This window comes from Hoplias malabaricus, chromosome 4 (genome assembly GCF_029633855.1).
Source record: "Hoplias malabaricus isolate fHopMal1 chromosome 4, fHopMal1.hap1, whole genome shotgun sequence".
Lineage (NCBI taxonomy): Eukaryota > Metazoa > Chordata > Actinopteri > Characiformes > Erythrinidae > Hoplias > Hoplias malabaricus.
This window is the reverse complement of record NC_089803.1, coordinates 31,971,023-31,992,571: the sequence shown is the minus strand read 5'-3', so window position 1 is coordinate 31,992,571 and position 21,549 is coordinate 31,971,023. Positions and strand designations below refer to the sequence as shown.

The 21,549-nt window shown below is 36.7% G+C and overlaps 1 protein-coding gene across 1 annotated transcript in view; it reads right to left on the bottom strand.

Annotated features, from left to right (window-relative positions):
* Positions 1-21,078, bottom strand: part of pot1 (protection of telomeres 1 homolog) — a 43,668-nt gene extending 22,590 nt beyond the window's left edge. The window contains exons 1-6 of the mRNA XM_066669023.1: positions 20,953-21,078; positions 11,813-11,948; positions 9,531-9,603; positions 8,813-8,913; positions 6,317-6,424; positions 5,759-5,812 (exon numbers count right to left, since the gene is read on the bottom strand). Coding sequence (XP_066525120.1) covers positions 5,759-5,812; positions 6,317-6,424; positions 8,813-8,913; positions 9,531-9,603; positions 11,813-11,932 — 456 coding nt within the window. The 5' untranslated portion in view covers positions 11,933-11,948; positions 20,953-21,078. The remainder of the gene's footprint in view (positions 1-5,758; positions 5,813-6,316; positions 6,425-8,812; positions 8,914-9,530; positions 9,604-11,812; positions 11,949-20,952) is intronic.
* Positions 21,079-21,549: the final 471 nt, after the last annotated feature.

Here is a 21,549-nt window from a genome sequence, read left to right as displayed (position 1 = left end):
TAGCCAACAAACCTAAGCTACTGACAATTCATGAAATACTATCAATGATAACCTGAAAAAGGTCCATATTTCACTTTTATCCACTGGTATGTACAAAGGCAAAAAAAAAAGCAAATGGCTTGCACAAAGCACTAGACAGGCCACCAAAAATACTGGAGCGGAGAGATCAAAATTTATTAACCAGTCATAATACAAAAGTGCAGGGTGCATAACAAGAAATAATTGATGTTTCAGTGCAGATTTTCCTCACAGAACACAACAAAAAAACAAAAACTACAATGCTTATGGCACTTAAACTAAGTCTCTGAGGTGTTAAATATTCTCACATCCTTTGACAGGTTACTGGACCTACTGAAGTAGGGTTTCTTTAGAATTACACAATTAACCGATCAACGTAAACTAATACAAAAATGAGGGATGAAGCATTGGCTTGATTAGCTGAAACAGATATAACACTGCTTTCATGTTTAAAAAGCCCATATTCTGAAAAAATTGGACACTTGCTTGTAAATGCAAAAAATAAAAAATAAAAAAGAAATGTGAAATTTAGTTCACATCATAATTCACCGGTTTTCTGCCCAAAATTAATATATGTCTCCCTTTTTCTTTTTTGGCATAATACAGTTTCAGGTTGTATTTCTTGATGTGCCAGTTCACTGTGGTAAGTGACAGTGATTTTTCAAATTACCCCTGAACCCATATGGCTATGTCCATGATAGTAGCATAACAGTTTCTTTAAAAGTACCATTCAATGGAGGGAGACCCCCCACAACCTCCCGCCCCTCTGACTACCTGAATCATTTTCTGATTTTAACTGAATTTGGTTAAAAATTCTTTGCAATCTCATATTGAAAACTGTTCAGTTTGAACTGGTTATTTACTCTCACTCTTGCAAATACCATTTTTTTCTGCAAAGAAAATGGTGAATGCTCATTTTATATCTTTTATATTCACCTGCTTTTAGTGTAATACTTTAAAACACTGACACAAATTTGGATGGCTTGTTTGATTACAGCTCATATTAGGCTATTACTGTCACTTTATAGCACTGAATTTGAGTGTTTTTGAAATGTAAATTAATGCTTCTATCTTTGATGTATTTGTCCCCCCCATTCAAAAAGCAATTCTAGAGTGGCCAAGGGCATTGGCAATTGAACCAAATTTCCTATAAGTACTTTGCTATTGATTAGATCAATTTAATTGATCCAAGAAAGAAAAGGTATTAGGTTCAGAACACTTACAGAAAACTGCAATTAGCATGACAACATTAATATTTAATAAAGCAATGTGTGTTCAGTCAAAAATAATCTGCTTGCTCTTGCATGGAAGTAATCCATCCAAATCAGCATGTCTGTGGGAATGCTCAAGGTGAGTTCTACGGCTGTACATTTAGCCTCCTGGACATGATGTGCCATGGGAAATTTTAAATCAACTCTCTATCCTGTGCTCCGTAATGCTGGTTCTTAATTGGATGGTAGTCTTACTTACATACCTCAGACCACAGGGACAGGAAGTAGGTAAACAACATGAGTAAAACTGCATGTAATATAATGTTTGATCTTTCCCTGAGGAGTGAATCACAAATACATTGGCTTTCTCTATGATTTTACAAGTGGTGTAATGCTTACAAAAACAAATCCCAACTGAGTTAATCATTTACTTTGCTGAAATTAAAACCACCAACAGGTGAAGTGCTTATCTTGCAACAATGGCGTATTTCAAGGGATAGAATTTATTTGGCAGCAATTAAATACTAATTTATTCAAGGTAATCTGTTGGAAGGAGTGTAACAGCCAAGCGTAAGGATCAAATTTTAACAAGGGCTAAATTTTAATGGTGATAATATTTTGGTCAAAGCATCTCAAAACAATTTGGTCTTGTGGAGTGTTCCCAATTTGTAGTGGTATAATGATAATACCACTTTAAAAATGTGGATGGTATCTCAAAATGAGGGCAGTATTTACATCGTTAGTTTGGTGTGTCAAATTTCTGTTCTGTTCTTTAAAAGTCGGCTAAAATGTTCATGTGCATTTAAGAGAGCCACAGGGAGGGGGCGCTGTGGGAGCTCAATGACTGCTGATGTCACTGTCTGAAAACTGATGCAGAAAATCACAAGCCAGGTAGACCACCGAAGTTGTAATTTTAGCACCAAGGTTGGGTTAAAAGAGAGAGGACAACATTTGTAAACACAGAAAATACTTCACTCCACTTTGTACTCACTGGTATATGGCGTTATCTTCTAAATATGTGTGTTTTGAGCCTCAGTTCGCTGAAAAATCATTTTGTGGTGTGCTAAACCACAAGTGTTTAGCTAAATTCACTAGACTTTGTGCGTACAGATATAAGGCTCAGCGCATCCTGACAGAGAACCTCCTCCCCACGGTAATAACGTATACCATGACAATATTTTGAGACGGTATGACGATATGGAATATGTGGATACCGCCCAATCCTAGTTAATGCTCACAAAAAGTGGTCCAAAGAAGGTCAACTTGTAAACCAGCAATCTTTTCGCCCACAGAAGAGCCTGTGTAGCACAAAAAAGCCATGAAAAGATTGCTGGTTTACCAGTTGTATTACACTTACATTGAAATTGAAATACTGTGCCAGAATATACTTGATTTAATATATAAACCACATATTCAGAAAAGATAGATTTGAATCTTGACACATTCCATAATAAGCAGGTAAACTACTAACAGGCAAATGTCATTATTGGGTACAAAATGATTTCCACCAAAGGCTTCTTCATTGCAAAAAAGATTAGAGGTGGCTTACCACTTTGTGCCAAACATTGCAATGCAAGATTTTAATATATTTCACCATCTACTGTACATAACATTGTAAGAAGATCCAGAGAAATATCAGTGTAGGGCAACAGTGTTAAAGTGCCAGACCTTTGAGCCCTCATTGCATTAGAAACTGATAAGCACAGCCAAACAGGCTTTGGAACACTTTGCAAAGCAGTCACATAATATGTCACAATAATACAGCTGCATCAAGAAATGCAACCAGAAACTATTACACAAAGAGAAGCCACATATCAATTGTGTGTAAATCTGTGTGAGTTGTCTGGGCACAAGCTCATGTCAGAATGTTCCCAAAAATAAATAAATAAATAAAATAAAATCATAGAAACCTGTGCTTTTGTTTTCATGAAAGATGGACATTATATTTTTCATGGTAATGATAAAAAGGGCCATCCAGATGGTTATCAGTGATAGTAGCATCATGGTGCATCATGAAGAAGAGAATCAGCACAAGGATGTCCCTGACTGTTGACAACCTGAAATCTTGTACCAAGCAAAAAATTCCACTTGCAAATTCCACTTGACACTGTCACACAGCTCAAGGCTTTTTGGGTTGTGGGTTAAATCCATGCCTCTGGTTGCTTGTGAACAGTGAGAACAGATGAAAATATGTAGCCAAAGCACATTGAGTCATGATGACCTCAGCCTATAAATAAACACCAATGCAGCACTTTCCTCTTTTTTATTTCTTTGCAATCTCCTTTCCAAATTACAAATTGAATATGGGTGATTTCCCGTATTTGTTTTTTCCCCCATTTCAAAACTACAAGGTCCATAGACCCACCTGGTTCGTTGGTCTTTTTCCCAGAATACCATCGAGAACAATATAACGCACTGGCTCTGTGCTCTTTCTGGAGTTTCTTTAATTTAACACTCCCATGGACACTGTCAAAGTTTGTGTTGACGAACCACCTTTTCTTTTGTTCCAGCTAGGAACGAACATTTCTATTCTTGACCATTTTTACCCATTTATGTTGGTGATAATGCATCAAACGGTTCCAGGATAAAGTAGTTACAGAAAATTAAGGAACGAATAAATTAATACAATCAAGTTGTTCAGTGAAGATACTGGATGTATTTCTATGTGCTACTGTCAGTTAAATAAAGCTCCAAGAGTATTAACAAATCACAGTTTCTTGTTTTAACTGCTTTTTACACAACATCCCTACTTTTCTGGACATGGGGATTGTTACTTTGGATACTTCAAATAAACTTCTCTGGTTATTGCCAGAGTTAGACAACTAATTTCCGGTGCTCTCTAAAGCTTAGATTAAAAGCAAATTTAACTGCTTATTTGTTATATGTGTTTGTTAAGTGAAAGATGAAACAAAGTAGTTTGCCCATAGGCAAAATAATTATCTCATTTACTTGCTTCTAATTGCTTCAAACAAAACTTTTGATTAATAACTCGATGTCCTGAATCAATTTCAGTACAGCAATTCCAACATCTTACTCTGGCTCATTTTGTTCACAGATCACTTCCTGCGGGTAGTCACTATCTAGCCTTTAGCTTGATAAATACAGGTTTGTTTTCCAACAGAGCAATAAAATGAATATACCGGAGAGGATAAACACCATGAACAATGTCCACAGCCGAGACTAAATATCAACTATCTTGATTCTAGTAACTAAAATAAATAAATAAATAAATAAAAAATATATATAAAAAAACAAGAAAAAACCCTTTTCATTTAACTATGATAAATGATGAGTAGTCAATAATAAAATACAATAATCACGGCCATGCTACACTTCTCAGTTTTCCGCAGCTATCAGTCTTTAAACCCAATAACACAAATATCTTCCTGTGCCTCTATCCCAGTGATCGCCAAACAGTTGATCAACAGGCAAATCTCCAATAACATACAAGTCGATCGCGATGAATCTTGGCAGCTTCAGTTTTCACATTTAAGTTATGGCGTCATTCACTATTCGTCCACAGTGGTTTACTTGTTAGTTAAACAGGGATGTATAAATCCACTGGGTTTGTGTCTGTGAATTCACGTCCCTGACCGCTGCTGCTGCTCTGTCTCTGCCTTGTCAGAGCCAACACCGCGGCAGCACTGACAGTTTCGCATTCAAAACAAGAGATATTATACAAATATTTTATGCGGATTGCAAATTACAACACAGCAAGAATATACCCCGGTGTTCTGCGGAGCTATGCTGCCTTGCCAAAATGTGCTACTATAGTGTACATTTTAAAAGTACAACCACCTAAATAAAACAGTGGGTAAGATATTGCAATAGAATAAAAGAAGTGCTCCCAACAGAAGTAAAAGCAGGAGATATGCACAGCCTAAATCCTTAAATGAGGGGAAAGATAAGGTAATTAAAATGATAAATTGTTTTACATTTTTTTCCACATTTGTTTCAGTATACAGTTTTGGAACAGTGAAGCAAATAACAAATTATAGCTAAAAGCTAAAATTATATATGCACCAGAGGAAAACATATTTACAATGAAAACATTTAAAATTGTGAGCATGTGCAGAGTTGCTGTATGATAGCTATCACTAGGTAGTAAAACTTGTCAGAATTTATTTTTACAAAGCAATTACAGACAGTGGTCAGCCTCAGACACGAGCACCAACACAGCCAACACTCAGCTGTACATTAAAGAAGCAAGTAAATGTACAGATTTGTTATTTTAAGCAGCCTAAGTCTGGCATTTACATTGGTAGCCTTCATTAGTTCAGATTTCAAAATGTGAATTTATATGTAAAAAGTTGGTGACCATTGCTCTATCCTATATTGTGGTCCTGTGTCTGTTATGATCAAATAGATCTGGTTTAAAGCAAAGCACTCAAACGTTTTCATGTTGCTCTACTCTCTCAGAGTGAAATTGCTTCTTATACTGCAATCAAAGATTGACATAGTCTAAAGTTTCAACAAGGGCTTATGACAGCTTGCACTGAGGCATAAATTTAAACAGTCAACAACAGTACCTCAGATGTGATGGCAGAATGTCCACTGGAGGAAGAAACAGCAGAAGAACACACCTATGACAAATAGGTCAGATAAAATATAATAAGTCATAGCAGATATTAGATGCAATATTATACTAATACAATACACTGTTCAAATGTACATATTCAAACCTTTAATTAGGGAACGTAATTGTACCATATACTATTATAACTGTAGATTTTAAAATTGTGTTGATTTTCCTAACATTTCAACGATGTCACCTCCAGGATTTTGATTGTTATTTTATATTATACAGTTCTATAATTAAAGATTACAAAATTTCACCCTCTCCTTATGGATAGGGTGAGAATGTAATGTACCTTTCGGGAACACAACCAGACTTTTAAACCACTGCTCTACCTTTAAAGGTATATTTACACAATTTGTACCTTTAGTGACAAATAATGTTCCTCTACCGTACATTTATTCTGAGAGTATACAATGCAAGAGACGTTTTAGTTTTAAAAAAATATCTTTATATAAAAAAAATCTTTATAGCTTAAAAACACTTCCATTATCTACAGTTATATACTTACATAAACACAGGCATTAGGACCACCAATCTCCAAGTGACAGGGATGCAGTCTGTCAGTCTGTTCAGTGGGTGAATTACTGATGGTGAAGCCAGCCAATAAGACAATGTCCTAGAGCAGTAAGAGGAGTAAGAAAAGAGTACAATGTTAGTAAACTGATCTTAAGCTGACATGACTGAGGTAAGCTCAGTGAACCAACATAAATAGTAGCCCAATGCATAATGGTGTTTCCTTGTGAAAATAAATGAGTAATCTGAAGGCTTAGGTTAAAAATACAGAAAAAAAAAACAGTATCTTATGACTAGACTTTCCTTATAGCTGATGATTTGCCAGATAAACAGGTGAGATTAATTATTTAAGTGTTTCTTTTAATCCACTTTTTGCAGCCATTAAAGGAACACTATGTAGTATTGGTAGCATTCATTTTTGTATCATTTGAATTACATCTTTAAAATCATTGTGCTGTTCCACTGATATGTAATACGGACAAAGGGGCCTCTGTCACTGCTAACTAACCCCCCCCCCCCCCCCCCCCCAACTTGTGCCTCTCACTATATGATTTTTACATCCATTCATTCATTATCTGTAACCGCTTATCCAGTTCAGGGTCGCAGTGGGTCCAAAGCCTACCTGGAATCATTGGGCGCAAGGCAGGAACATACCCTGGAGGGGGCGCCAGTCCTTCACAGGGCAACACAGACACACACACATTCACTCACACTTACGGACACTTTTGAGTTGCCAATCCACCTACCAGTTTTTGGACTGTGGGAGGAAACCGGAGCACCCAGAGGAAACCCACGCGGACACGGGGGGAGAACACACCAACTCCTCACAGACAGTCACCCGGAGCGGGAATCGAGCCCACAACCTCCAGGCCCCTGGAGCTGTGTGACTGCGACACTACCTACTGCACCACCGTGCCGCCCATGATTTTTACAGTGACTGTAAATTTAGTGAAATCATTTGAATCCCATTGTTGAACGCTGACACAGAGAGAGAGAGGAACAAAAAACAAAAAACATAAAATTCCTCATAGATATTGATCCGAGCCACAGTTTGAACTTATGGGCCCAGGACCCTAGAAATGTGTGAGTGACACCATGTCACCCTTCTACTTTTGTGGTGTTATTAATAATACACATACTACTAATAATAACAGCAGAAAATAATCTTGATTATGCAAAGAAACTGCAATCAGTTCCGCCCCCAGTGCTCTAATCTCAACATCAATGAATCTGTCTATGATTATATTAAGAGACTGAAGAATCTGAGTAAGCCTACATCCACAAAAGATCTGTGGACAAATCTCTAAGATGTTTGGAACAACTTGCTTGCATAGTTCCTTTAAGAACTGTAAGCAAGTGTACCTAAAAATACTGATGCTGTTTTGAAGGAAAATGGCAATCACACCAAATACTGATTTGATTTATATTTCTCTTTTGATCATTCAATTTGCATTTTGTTAACCGACAAAAACTATTAACAAGCATTCTTACTTGCCGCATTTGTGTTTCACACCTGCCTAAAATGTGTGCCCAGTACTGTACTAGTGTTGCATATATATTCAAATGGGATTGGCAAAATCAACAGTGCACCACCGGTACTAGTGTACTGTTGATTCCTTGCTCACGAAAGCAATGTGAAGCATGCTGCTCTTACACCAGCTGCTAAGTATCACAATCGTTTCCACTGTAATCACATACAGTGCTTAGCATCAGCTCAGGTTACAAAAGAATCGCTGTAACCACATGAACAAGGAGAGTCACCCTCAGCATAACAGTAACAATAACACTGAGGATAAGCTATACAGGATGGCTGATAATGAAAGAAGGGCTCTAGGGGCAATGAACAAAACGAGAGAAAAGCCAGTTGTGGGGGCTTTAGCGGGGTGGCAAGATGAGGACAGGATCCTGAGAAGAGAAAGGGACTGTTCTAAGCACCACTGAAGAAATCAAAGCACCAAGGCTCAGATTAAAGTCATGTCTGTCAGGGAGGATTTTTAATTTTTTTGTGTCAGACAGCCATCGCCTGTCAGCAAGAGGCAATCCAAACTATGGTGATTGTGTTATGTTTCTGATTCCAATGCAGCAAAATCCATGTTACGCAACTGCTGTGCTTTTCACACCATATTCATACAAATGGGGTTACTTCAGAAAGGCATTTGAAAGCATTCTGACTTTTTGGTTACAGCAGCATTTAGCACAAGCACGATGCGCTATTCAAAACAATTAAATTTCACATACACATTTCTAATAAATATTCAACTTTCACAATGTTTTTTAATTTATACTGAAAAAGATTTCTCATGCTTAGAAATAGGGACATCACACTGTAAAACTATTAAGGATAATTCATATCTAGAGTTACTGTAGCACAGTTTTTATTAATGTAAACCTTTAACCAAGTGAAGGGCATAGTTCATCTCAGCAGGGATTACACTGATATCTCCATGAAATTCTTGAAGAAATACTTTAATGTGTTAAAGCACAGGCCTACCCCTTGATTGACAGAGTGTGAGAAGTCCTTGGCCAGTCTGCCAAAAATAATGACATTGATTGAAGCATGCTGTGATGTGGAACTCTGTTGGGGGTCTTCCTCTGAGAAACAAAAAGTGGAGAAACAGAAATAACAGACTAATGACTAATGAAGACTAATGAAAATCTATTATCATTAAATATCCTTTTTTAAAGACAGTTTTAATTATTCCGTGTTTACATTCATTTATTGCACACTCCCACATTCTTGCTACTAAAGGTACAGACATATTCACTGTGCTTATGTTTACTCCAATACCACATACAAACTTTATACATGGACAATAAACATTTCAGTCAAAACCAGCCTTTAATTGAAATCCTCTATAATCTACTGCAGCAAAAGAGTATATACTGGGTTCATGGTATTAATGCTAGAAACATGCATGAAAAGCATACAATGTTGATTTGATTGATTTTTTGATTATCATTTTTCTCATAAACAACCGCTGTGTCCCTGAAGATTGAGGAGTTCCTCCACATAGACCACTGTTTCTCATATTTGTAATGTCTGAATCTAAGCCTATATTCTCCCTGTGTACCTAAATATAAACCTCCTCTTCTCATCTACAGTCTGGGAATCAAGGCCAGAGCCTCCAATAACCTGTCCCTATCACAGTGGTGTGTATAAGCAGCCCTAGTTTTTTAAGCAAAGTTGAGCAGTTTAATCAGAGCCTCACCTTGGATTACAGCCTTCAGCATGTAGTCTCTCACTCTGCAAGATACTACAGGGCCCTTGTGAACTACTTTACCCTATGAAAAACAACAAATAATCAGCAGAGTGAAGACAAACAGATGTGCTGTTGTTTCACACACATCATGCAAAAGCCCTTAATTATCAAATCACCACATATTTAATTATCAAATTGACAATCAAGTAGTTAATTTTCAGTGTCAGAAAATCAGCTGAAAACATACTGGTTTATTTACCCTTTGCATTTATTGAACTTTCTCTTTTTTTAATGACACTTGCTTTAACCCCTTCAAAAACATGTCAGTTTTCTCCCCACATCTCTGAATTTTGGTCTTAAATGTTTAAATTATTATTATTATTATTTGTTTCTCAAATTACAGATTTACCAGTCCATACAAGCTCTGCTATATGGCACTTTTTTGGACTATTTTTTTTCCACTTTAACAGTTGCATTTTTAGTCTTCTAACAGTGGAAGAATGCATAATTTTTTTTTTCCAGTTCTGGACAAGATGGGAGCTTGATCAATTCCTACATTATAGCAGTACCGCTAACTTAACAACACCCATGCTTAATCAAATAGGTATATTGTATATAATGTCCTAAAACCCATGTGGAAAATGTATTTTATACTATTTTCTTATTTTAATAAAGAAAATATTGTGTATTCAATTTATTCAAAGTGTATTAGGAGTAGAGCTGGGCGATATGGGCAAAAATATCGATACGGTTTTCACGATAAGGTTTTCTATATTGATCAATCTCAATATTTATCGCAAAATTAACATTTTGACACACTGTGACAAAGGACATCCTTCTAAAAATACAGACTGAATACACCAAATGTTAATTACTATACAACATATATATGCACATATAGTATACACATTACTCAAATTTACAAGGAAAGATTTCACTGGAACAATAACATTTCCTTACCACATAAAAGTGATAACCACCTCAAGTGTTTAAAGAAGCAGAAATAGTAAAAAGAAGAGTTTAAAATAATAAATAAATAAATGAATGAATGAACACTCCCAAGTGCTGAACAATAATCATATTGCACTTAACCCATTAGGAGGCTTGAACAGTGCTTGTAACAGTGGGAAAGCTAGAATGTTATCTGTTTCGCACGTTCATTCATTCCCTGCCTTTAATCGCTCATCCAGTTCAGGGACCCGGTGGGTCCGGAGCATACCTAGGTGGAAAAATTCCGCATTTGGGAGTTTTTATTGAAGAGTAGCAGCCTGATCTATGGCATCGGAGCCATTTAAAAATTTGCAAGCAGAGAAAATAATTTCGCGTGAGGAAAATCACATCAGGCAACTAACAGTGCTCTCACAAATCAGAAAACAGTTCCAGGGAGGAAAATACACTTTGAGTGAAGAAAAACCCACCGGACTCTCCCTCCGCACGAGGGAAAGTTTCTGCGCTTGTGTTCTGACAGGGGGTCACCATACCAAACAAAATACACCCCAAAACACAGAGTCAAGAAACTTTAACATATTTAATATATAGCACTTACACTTGAATTAAACCTATTATAGTCTTGTTTACCTTCTCGCATTCATGCGGTCGGCTGTTCATTGACCATAATAGCAGAAGTATATGGGCCAGATAGCATGCAGCTGGCTGTTCTAACCGTGAGTGGAAATTAAGTTTTATTGAGCTCTATAACCTAACACTTATCATCATTATTGAGCGAAAATTAATCGCGAAACATATCAATATTGTTTTATCGCCCAGCACTAATTAAAAGTTGTATGTTATTTCGCACCATGTCAACTGGCCTATGTATCATTAACCATTTTGTTTTCAACGTTTTTCAAAAACGAATAAATATTAAATGAGGCATATTGAAACCCTTTTCTACAAGTTTACACAGTTCTATCTGGTCATTTTCGCTCAGTCCATATTCTTCTCCATATTTAATCAGAACACTTATTTCTTCATGCTTGCTGTGTTTATTTTGATACGTTTTAACATCGTCTCTATGCTCTCACATAAATTTAGGTTCAGCGATGTGACTGGGGAGACTCAGATGAAGAGGTGGGACAATTCAGAAGTGTCTGCACTCTCCGTAAGACACAGCACGAAATCAGAATGACTCATTTCATCCAATGATTCAGATTTGGGCAGAGGACTTTCACAGTTCGGAGAGAGCTCCAAGCTCCAAAATGAATACATTCAGGCACTCAAAAAAAATTGTTTTAGACATATGACATCACTGAAATGTAGCAGGCATGCAGAAGGTGGTGAGGGGTGCCAACCTTAACACTCCTGTGTATGCAGTCAGAAGAGAGCTTGATGTTTGGTAAAGCAACCCGCTGTAGGTGTGGAGGGACCTTAGCGTCCAGGTCATTCCCATCTTTCACTACATGAACAGGCATGCCTAACTGCTAATACCTGCAATGATAAAGAAAGCATGTCAGTCTACAGAAACCATCCACAGACATCTGCCTCACTCATGAGCTTATGGACAAATAAAATGTCAGGTACTCATACAAAAGAATGCAAAGAAATACACAGTAAGTACAGCACATACTCAACAAGAAGCATCTTTATAAGCTGCCATATGTTTCACAGTAAAGAAACACTCTGACAAAGGAGCAGGCTGAATCTGTTTCTACTACTGAGCCCTTCCATTTCTATTGGTGTACATCTCCATGACAATGTGGTAAAAGAGAAGCAGTCTTCTTCTGCTTCTACAAGTCACATGCTCAAACCTTTCAGAAGAGATTAAGTGTGAGCCCTGTCAATCTCTTCAAATACAGACCGCCATGACTCTTTTCATGTGGATGACTAATTCAGAATGAGGCACTTTATATGGGTGTGCTCATTCATTTGTGCAATCCCACCCCCTTGACACAAAAACTCTGAGGAGATATGTGAGCCTTGAGCCTTGTGCTGAATTCCAATCTAGCAAAGCAGCTTTACCCCTTCCTGACCCTAAGGAAGTCTTCCTTTATTCACTCTTCAGTTGATCATAATGTGACAAAATGTGATTAACACTACATTTCTGACAGCACAAATGAATGCAAGATAATGAATGATGAATTATATCTAACTAGCTGTTCATTAACAATTTATGCCAATCCCACTGCAGTATTAATTAACACAGGATGCATGAAGACATCGAAATCCTATAACTGTCAAGAGATGTTTAGAACTGACCCATTTTTGATTGTGTATTTATTATACAACTGTGCTGTATGCAGCACATAAGAGCTACACTGCTTCAAACTATGGATGTCATACATTTCACCATATTAATAAGCCTACAGATGTGAACAGATTCAGGCTTCTCTGTAATACAAATCTAATCACATGTAGCCCCAATTTCTGCATTTAATAAATGTGCACATTTATAACAACTGCTTCAGTCTCCAGCATCCATACTGCTGAACCCCTATTTACCACTTCTATAGATTCTCTATAGTGTAGCTTAAAACTTGCAAGTTACCTGCTTTGTCAATATTTCATTGTTCTGCTAGGATGCACTCAGCAATTCCCCACAGGTAAATGTTAATCAATGATGACTAATGGAAAAGGCCATCTAGACATGACTTTTGTTTCCATGTACAAAAGTGTAGTTAATCATAAAGCTTACAGAGTTACGCCGTTACACAAAAGGTCCTCCTACAGGAGATAATCATCTAAGAGAGAATTCCCTCAAGGGCTTTGATCTTTTCGAATATCCCATGGCCTTTGCAATCTCTCTGTATATTGGTCTAACCAATTTGCATAAACAACATCTGTCAGCTGGAGGAGAGCCTCTCCTGTTGAGTCTTGTGCTTCAATTCTTGGAGCAACAGAAGATGCAGAGATGAGCCTTGCAGGCACGCAACACAATCAGTCCCAACGAACATAAAGATCAGACTAGTGTGACAGCCTCTGAGGCCGATACCTAGGACAATTAATGCCTATGATTAGAGTTCCTATGACAAATTATCCAGACCTGATCATTTCAAATGTCAAGTGTTAAATATTCTGAAACAGTAAGTTGACCTTAAAGAGCCTCAGGAAAACCCCAGTTTTTTCCTTCTGTGAAAAAAATACCTAAATATATAACCCTAGACCCTAACTGATCTGAAACCATAAACTGGAGTGAAAATACACAGAGAAATACAGGGACCACCACATCAGAACAACTCGTATAAAAAAAACTTTCCAGTTGTTTGGCTCAGAGAGAAGTGCAAACCATTAGATGCAACAGAGGATAAAGTGTAATGATGGAGCTTATGAATATTCGTATGATTCTCCCTCTCCAGTTTGTAATTGAAACCTTCAGAGGGGAACACAAAAGGAAACGCACCAACGCAAAATGAATTAGGTATTATTGTTCAAAACACACGAAAGAGAAATCAAGATATAGTAGTGAGTCTAATTAATTCCCCGTGGGTTGTCTCCACTGCAAACAAGGATTAATTAGACAGAACATCATGCATAAGACATTCCTGGTATTATTTCTTATGGCATATCTAAAGAGATGTATCTCACAAGCAAACAACTGGATCTTCTAACATGTATTACAGCCTGGCTGGAAGGGCAATATGCTGATATTAAGAGACATAACTAAGCTGACTCTGCATAGAACATCTGGTTAATGAAACACTAACAAATTCCAGTTAGGCACCCACACATACGCAAGATGGTGTTTTACACTCTTACATTAAAACTTTTTGCTTCTGTCTATGCTATCATTGGACTGAACTGAACAGATTACACAAGGCTAAAAACAGTAAGTGCTATTAAAAGAGGAGAAACACAGCAGGGCTCATGTATTAATGGCACAGTCACTACATGTAATGTCAGTAATGTAAGTGGAGCAAAGACCTGAGCAGACACTTCTCATGCTCTATGATCAATGGTGAAAGGTAACTTCAAAGGTTCATTAAGAGGAAAAAATGTTGCAAAGCCTTGCTCTGCAAGAGCTTTGTATGCAGCAGCTACAATACAAGTTTTACGTGACCAAACAGATAAATCAGCTGCCTTACATTCTAACTGTTAATAGTCTGGAGCTCCTATAAAATAGAAACAGCTACAGTCTAAACAAACACATATAATTTAATACTGCACACTAAACATGCAATTGCACTAGTGAGAATTTAGAGCTTTTGTTTTCATAAGACATGACATGTCAATTAATGTGTATTTTTGGCCTAAACCCAACAGTTGAAAAAGAAATCCTCTTTACATTCAATTTGTGGCAACATGAAAATATGATATAAATTAATAGTGGCCAGCAAAATTATTTGTGATTATTTCAAGTACCCGGCATTTGCCAGTTAGCTGGAAATAAATTATCACAGGATATTACGGACAGCCTTCTGAAATGAAGGGTACCGATCAAAAGTTATCCCACCTTTGCTGCAGTAAAAGTTTCTACCTCTTTTGAGAACCTGTTGACCAGATGGTGGAACAATGCTCTGAGGGTTACTGCAGTGAGCCCCTAGTCATCATCAGTGAGGTGCAGTGTTCTGAGTTGTGCTACTGTGTCAAAATGTGCTGCCATAGTGTACTTTTATACGTGCAATTGTTTGTAAAACAATACTCACAAATGTAACGGACTTTGTAACTGCATTTGAGCAACTACATACACTAATCCACTAAATCCAACTAAAATCCACAAATGTATTGGAATGCACAAATTTAAAACAACAACAATAATAATAATTTACATTTTTTAAATTAATAAATTACAAATATGTAAAAAAAAATTGCATTTGTAAATCAAATGTCATGAATTTGTGAATCAGTACCTTCTCAAATGGCTTAAAATATGCAAGAGCAAATCTTTTTAAGGTTCCAAATGTGACAGTGGGCGTTTATGAAAGAGGTGGAAAAATCCACACATTTGCCTTCTCAGCTGTGTTTGCGAATCTCTTTTTGCAGTTGCGGATTTTGACGGCCAATTGATGGACCAGTAGAAAGCTTTAGCTGGACCAATCAGATTGCAAGGTTTGTTTAACCAATCGGAACACTGATTTGTTGCTGTCAACCATAGCGCTTTTCCACCAAATGAACTCTGGTTCTTTAACCGGTTCCGTTCCTGATTCTTAGAACCTTGGTTCTGTCCAGTGAATCGCCGTGTTTCTACATGTTTAGAGGGGAACAAGGAATACTTCATGAGTGGGGGGAGTCTGTGGCCGGGTTCAGAGGTGAACAGCGGAGAAACGTAACCAAGAGCTCAGAACTTCAAATACAGCGTTATCACCCAGTGGAGATTGACGGGGTCATTTACAACGTTTTCGTTCATTCATTCATTCATTATCTGTAACCACTTATCCAGTTCAGGGTCAAAGTGGGTCCAGAGCCCACCTGGAATAATTAGGTGCAAGGTGGGAATACACCCTGGAGGGGGCGCCAGTCCTTCATAGGGCAACAGACACACTCACACCTATGGGCACTTTTGAGTCACCAATCTACCTACCAATGTGTGTTTTTGGACTGTGGGAGGAAACAGGAGCACCCGGAGGAAACCCACACGAACACTGGGAGAACACACTAAACTCCTCACAGACAGTCACTGGAGTGGGACTCGAACCCACAACCTCCAAGTCTCTGGAGATGTGTGACTGCGACACTGGTGCAGTTAGGTGCGATGCCATGCACGTTGGTCAGAGCTGCGGCTCTTGGTTACTTTTCTCCACTGTCCGTAGAAACTGACATAACCAAGTTCAAGAACCAGAGTTAATCTGGTGGAAAACTGCCATGTTTGACAGCAACAAATCAGTGTTCCGATTGCTAAAACAAACCTCGCGATCTGATTGGTCCAGCTAAAGCTTTCCTATTGGTCCATAAATTGGCCGTCAAAACATGCTCTTAAATCCGCAACTGCAAAAAGAGATTCGCACACACAGCAGAGAAAGCATATGTGTAGATTTTTCCACCTCTTTCAAAAACTCCCACTGTCACATTTGGAACCTTAAAAAGGTCTGCTTTGCACATTTTAAGCCATTTGAGAAGCTACTGATTCACACATACACAACACTTGATTTAAAAATGCAAATCTTTATTTACACATTTCATTCATTCATGATCTGTAACCGCTTATCCAATTCAGGGTCGCGGTGGGTCCAGAGCCTACCTGGAATCATTGGGCGCAAGGCGGGAATACACCCTGGAGGGGGAGCCAATCCTTCACAGGGCAACACAGACACACACACACACATTCACTCACACACACACCTACGGATACTTTTTTTTTTTAGTGTTTTTGGACTGTGGGAGGAAACACACGCGGACACGGGGAGAACACACCAACTCCTCACAGACAGTCACCCGGAGCGGGAATCGAACCCACAACCTCCAGGCCCCTGGAGCTGTGTGACTGCGACACTACCTGCTGCACCACCTTGATGCCCTATTTACACATTTGTGAATTTAAATTATTATTATTGTTGTTGTTTTAAATTTGCGCATTCCAATACATTTGTGGATTTTAGTTTTACGTGTATTTACTGTTACATTTGTGAGTATCGTTTTACAAACTCAAAATCTTTTTGACCCCATATAAATGACACTTCAACTCATTCCAAAAGTACTGAATTGTGCTCCTACACTCCAGAGAACACAGGTCCACTTCTCCACAACCCAGTTCTGGCGTCTTTATACCCTTTAATCCCAAGATTCGCACTGTGCACAATGAGCACTGGCTCATGTATCTCTACAGGTGCTACAGACAGTCCCATTTTATTACTCAATAATTTTCAGTAACATTAGAGATTATTCAAAGTGTATGTGTGCAGTTAAACGCCCGCTACCTATTTTCAGTCATTAGAATAGTCGCCAACAAACCTTCTAAAATCTAGCTATAATTTTAATGAATATCTACATTTAGGAACTACAAGCTACTTTCTATGCTACTGAAGTATTTTGACATCCTATACTCTCATGTACCCTCCAGTAGTTAACTGGAGTCAAGCCAGCCTCCACTTGGAAAAGCTTGGTCAAGCCAGCCCCCACTTAGATTTGGTGGAACGTCGTATTCTGAACATTACGGTAATAGCGTGCAGAGGAACAAATTTCTAAATAAAAGCCAAAATTCAATGACAGGAAATGTATGTAATAATAAATAATTTTCTAAACAAATAATAAATGGATAAACAACAAATATTTGCTATTTTGTGGAAATTATGAAGATTTTAGGACATGACTCTCAAGTCACTCTGATGTGCCATTTAAATAAAAGGCCCTTTGTGTAGTCCTATGCCTGTAAATTTATTTCCAAATGTAAATAATTATTAAAAGGAAACCTTTAGTTTGCACAGAACAATTTCACTTCATAATCATAGTACAACACCTGATTATGTCACTCAATTAATATAAAGTCATTCCAAAATAAAGGCCCTTTGAATTGTCCCATTTCTGTAAATTTAATTTCAAATTTAAATAATTATTAAAAAGAAACCTTTAGTTTGCACAGAACAATTTCACTTCATAATCATAGTACCACACCTGGTTATGTCACTCACTTAATATGTAGTCATTCTGATGTGTCATTTCAAAATAAAAGCCCATTGAATTGTCCCATTTCTGTACATTTATTTCCTAATTTAAATAATTATTAAAAGGAAACCTTTAGTTTGCTCAGAACATTTTCACTTCATAATCATAGTACAACACCTGATTATGTCACTCACTGAATATCAAGTCATTCTGATGTGTCATTTCAAAATAAAGGCCCTTTGAATTGTCCCATTTCTGTAAATTTAATTTCAAATTTAAATAATTATTAAAAAGAAACCTTTAGTTTGCACAGAACAATTTCACTTCATAATCATAGTACCACACCTGATTATGTCACTCACTTAATATGAAGTCATTCTGATGTGTCATTTCAAAATAAAAGCCCATTGAATTGTCCCATTTCTGTACATTTATTTCCAAATTTAAATAATTATTAAAAGGAAACCTTTAGTTTGCACAGAACAATTTCACTTCATAATCATAGTACCACACCTGATTATGTCACTCACTTAATATGAAGTCATTCTGATGTGTCATTTCAAAATAAAGGCCCTTTGAATTGTCCCATTTCTGTAAATTTATTTCCAAATTTAAATAATTCTTAAAAGGAAACCTTTAGTTTGCACAGAACATAATTATTATTATATTGTAAAATTATATAATTATTATATTTATTATACATTTTTTATTTTTTATATTTATTATAAATTTTATATTATATTATAAAATTATATAATCATTAATTAATAATTATTTAAATTTCAAAATAAATTTACAGAAATGGGACAATTCAAAGGGCTTTTATTTTGAAATGACACATCAGAATGACTTCATATTAAGTGAGTGACATAATCAGATGTGGTACTATGATTATGAAGTGAAATTGTTCTGTGCAAACTAAAGGTTTTTTTTAAATAATTATTTAAATTTGAAATTAAATTTACAGAAATGGGACAATTCAAAGGGCCTTTATTTTGAAATAACACATCAGAATGACTTGATATTCAGTGAGTGACATGATCAGGTGTTGTACTATGATTATGAAGTGAAAATGTTCTGAGCAAACTAAAGGTTTCCTTTTAATAATTATTTAAATTAGGAAATAAATGTACAGAAATGGAACAATTCAATGGGCTTTTATTTTGAAATGACACATCAGAATGACTTCATATTAAGTGAGTGACAATCAGGTGTGGTACTATGATTATGAAGTGAAATTGTTCTGTGCAAACTAAAGGTTTCTTTTTAATAATTATTTAAATTTGAAATTAAATTTACAGAAATGGGACAATTCAAAGGGCCTTTATTTTGAAATGACACATCAGAATTACTTCATATTAAGTGAGTGACATAATCAGGTGTGGTACTGTGATTATGAAGTGAAATTGTTCTGTGCAAACTAAAGGTTTCCTTTTAATAATTATTTAAATTTGGAAATAAATGTACAGAAATGGGAGAATTCAATGGGCTTTTATTTTGAAATGACACATCAGAATGACTTTATTTTTAATGAGTGACATAATCAGGTGTGGTACTATGATTATGAAGTGAAATTAGTCTGTGCAAACTAAAGGTTTCTTTTTAATAATTATGTTAATTTGAAATTAAATTTACAGCAATGCGACAATTTAAAGGGCCTTTATTTTGAAATGACACATCAGAATGACATGATGTTCAGTGGGTGACATAATCAGGTGTTGTACTATGATTATGAAGTGAAAATGTTCTGTACAAACTAAAGGTTTCCTTTTAATAATTATGTAAATTTGGAAATAAATTGACAGAAATGGGACAATTCAAAGGGCCTTTATTTTGAAATGACACATCAGAATGACTTCATATTAAGTGAGTGACATAATCAGGTGTGGTACTATGATTATGAAGTGAAATTGTTCTGTGCAAACTAAAGGTTTCCTTTTAAGAATTATTTAAATTTGGAAATAAATTGACAGAAATGGGACAATTCAAAGGGCCTTTATTTTGAAATGACACATCAGAATGACTTCATATTAAGTGAGTGACATAATCAGGTGTGGTACTATGATTATGAAGTGAAATTGTTCTGTGCAAACTAAAGGTTTCCTTTTAATAATTATTTAAATTTGGAAATAAATTTACAGACATAGGACTACACAAAGGGCCTTTTTTTAAATAAAAAAAAATGGCACATCAGAGTGACTTGAGAGTCATGTCCTAAAATCTTCATCATTTCCACAAAATAGCAAATATTTGTTGTTTATCCATTTATTATTTGTTTAGAAAATTATTTATTTATTACATACTTTTCCTGTCATTGACTTTTGGCTTTTATTTAGAAAGTTCCTCTGCACGCTATTACCGTAATGTTCAGAATACGACGTTCCACCAAATCTAAGTGGGGGCTGGCTTGACCAAGCTTTTCCAAGTGGAGGCTGGCTTGACTTCAGTTGTAGACAGTAAGTAGCTTATGCTAAGCTCTTAGCGTCCATTTGGACAACTTTAGCTAACTGAACTCAGCTTTATGTTAAAAAGCTAAAGTCAACTTCGTCTTCTCTCAGGCAGCAAAGTTTCAGCTTCATCTCACAAAGTCTCAAAACGGAGGAGAACGTGTTGTTTAAACAGACCGCTTGTCTAAAGCTAGCTCATTCTTTCCCTGTAAGCTTCAACTTTCTAGATCCACCTTAAACAGTACGACAGTTTCCACTCTAAGCCCTCGGCAGATGATTATGCGCCTGGTATTACTGCTGCACCATTTAAGGTGGAACTTAATATTCGAATAAACAACTTCAGCTTCATAAAAACAGACGCTTGACTAGTCGCTACAGTTAGCAATGACTTAACAGTTATCTACCTCAGCTAAAATACGTTAACAACAGGGTGAAAAACAACCAGAAAACACCAGGAAAGCAAATACGTATTATTCAATTCAGCTACAGTATTAGGCAAAAGTGATACATACATGAACTTAATCCATAAGCAATCACCCATCAGCTCAGACGTACTTCTCACACTCTGTGTGCAATTTAATCTGAGCGCGGAAAGAGTGCAGGAAGTGATGTAGATAACTGCTCTGATTTATGGGAGGCCGTCTAGGGCAAATACACTGAAACACTTGCACACTACACACTGAAACACTTGCGCACACTACATTGAAACACTTGCGCACACTACATTGAAACACTTGCGCACACTACATTGAAACACTTGTGCACACTACATTGAAACACTTGCGCACACTACATTGAAACACTTGCGCACACTACATTGAAACACTTGCGCACACTACACTGAAACACTTGCGCATACTACATTGAAACACTTGCGCACACTACACTGAAACACTTGCACATGACACATTGAAACACTTGCGCACTACACACTGAGACACTTGCACACTTGTCGATCAATTCCAAAAATGTAAGCGATTCTTTGCCAATTAAATCCCAGATTTAGGCAGTGGATAATCTGGTCTGCTGTTAAATCATACCGTGGGCGACCGGACGTGCCACTGGAAGTTGTTGGAGGAATTATGAGAATATTGTTGCCTTGATGTCTT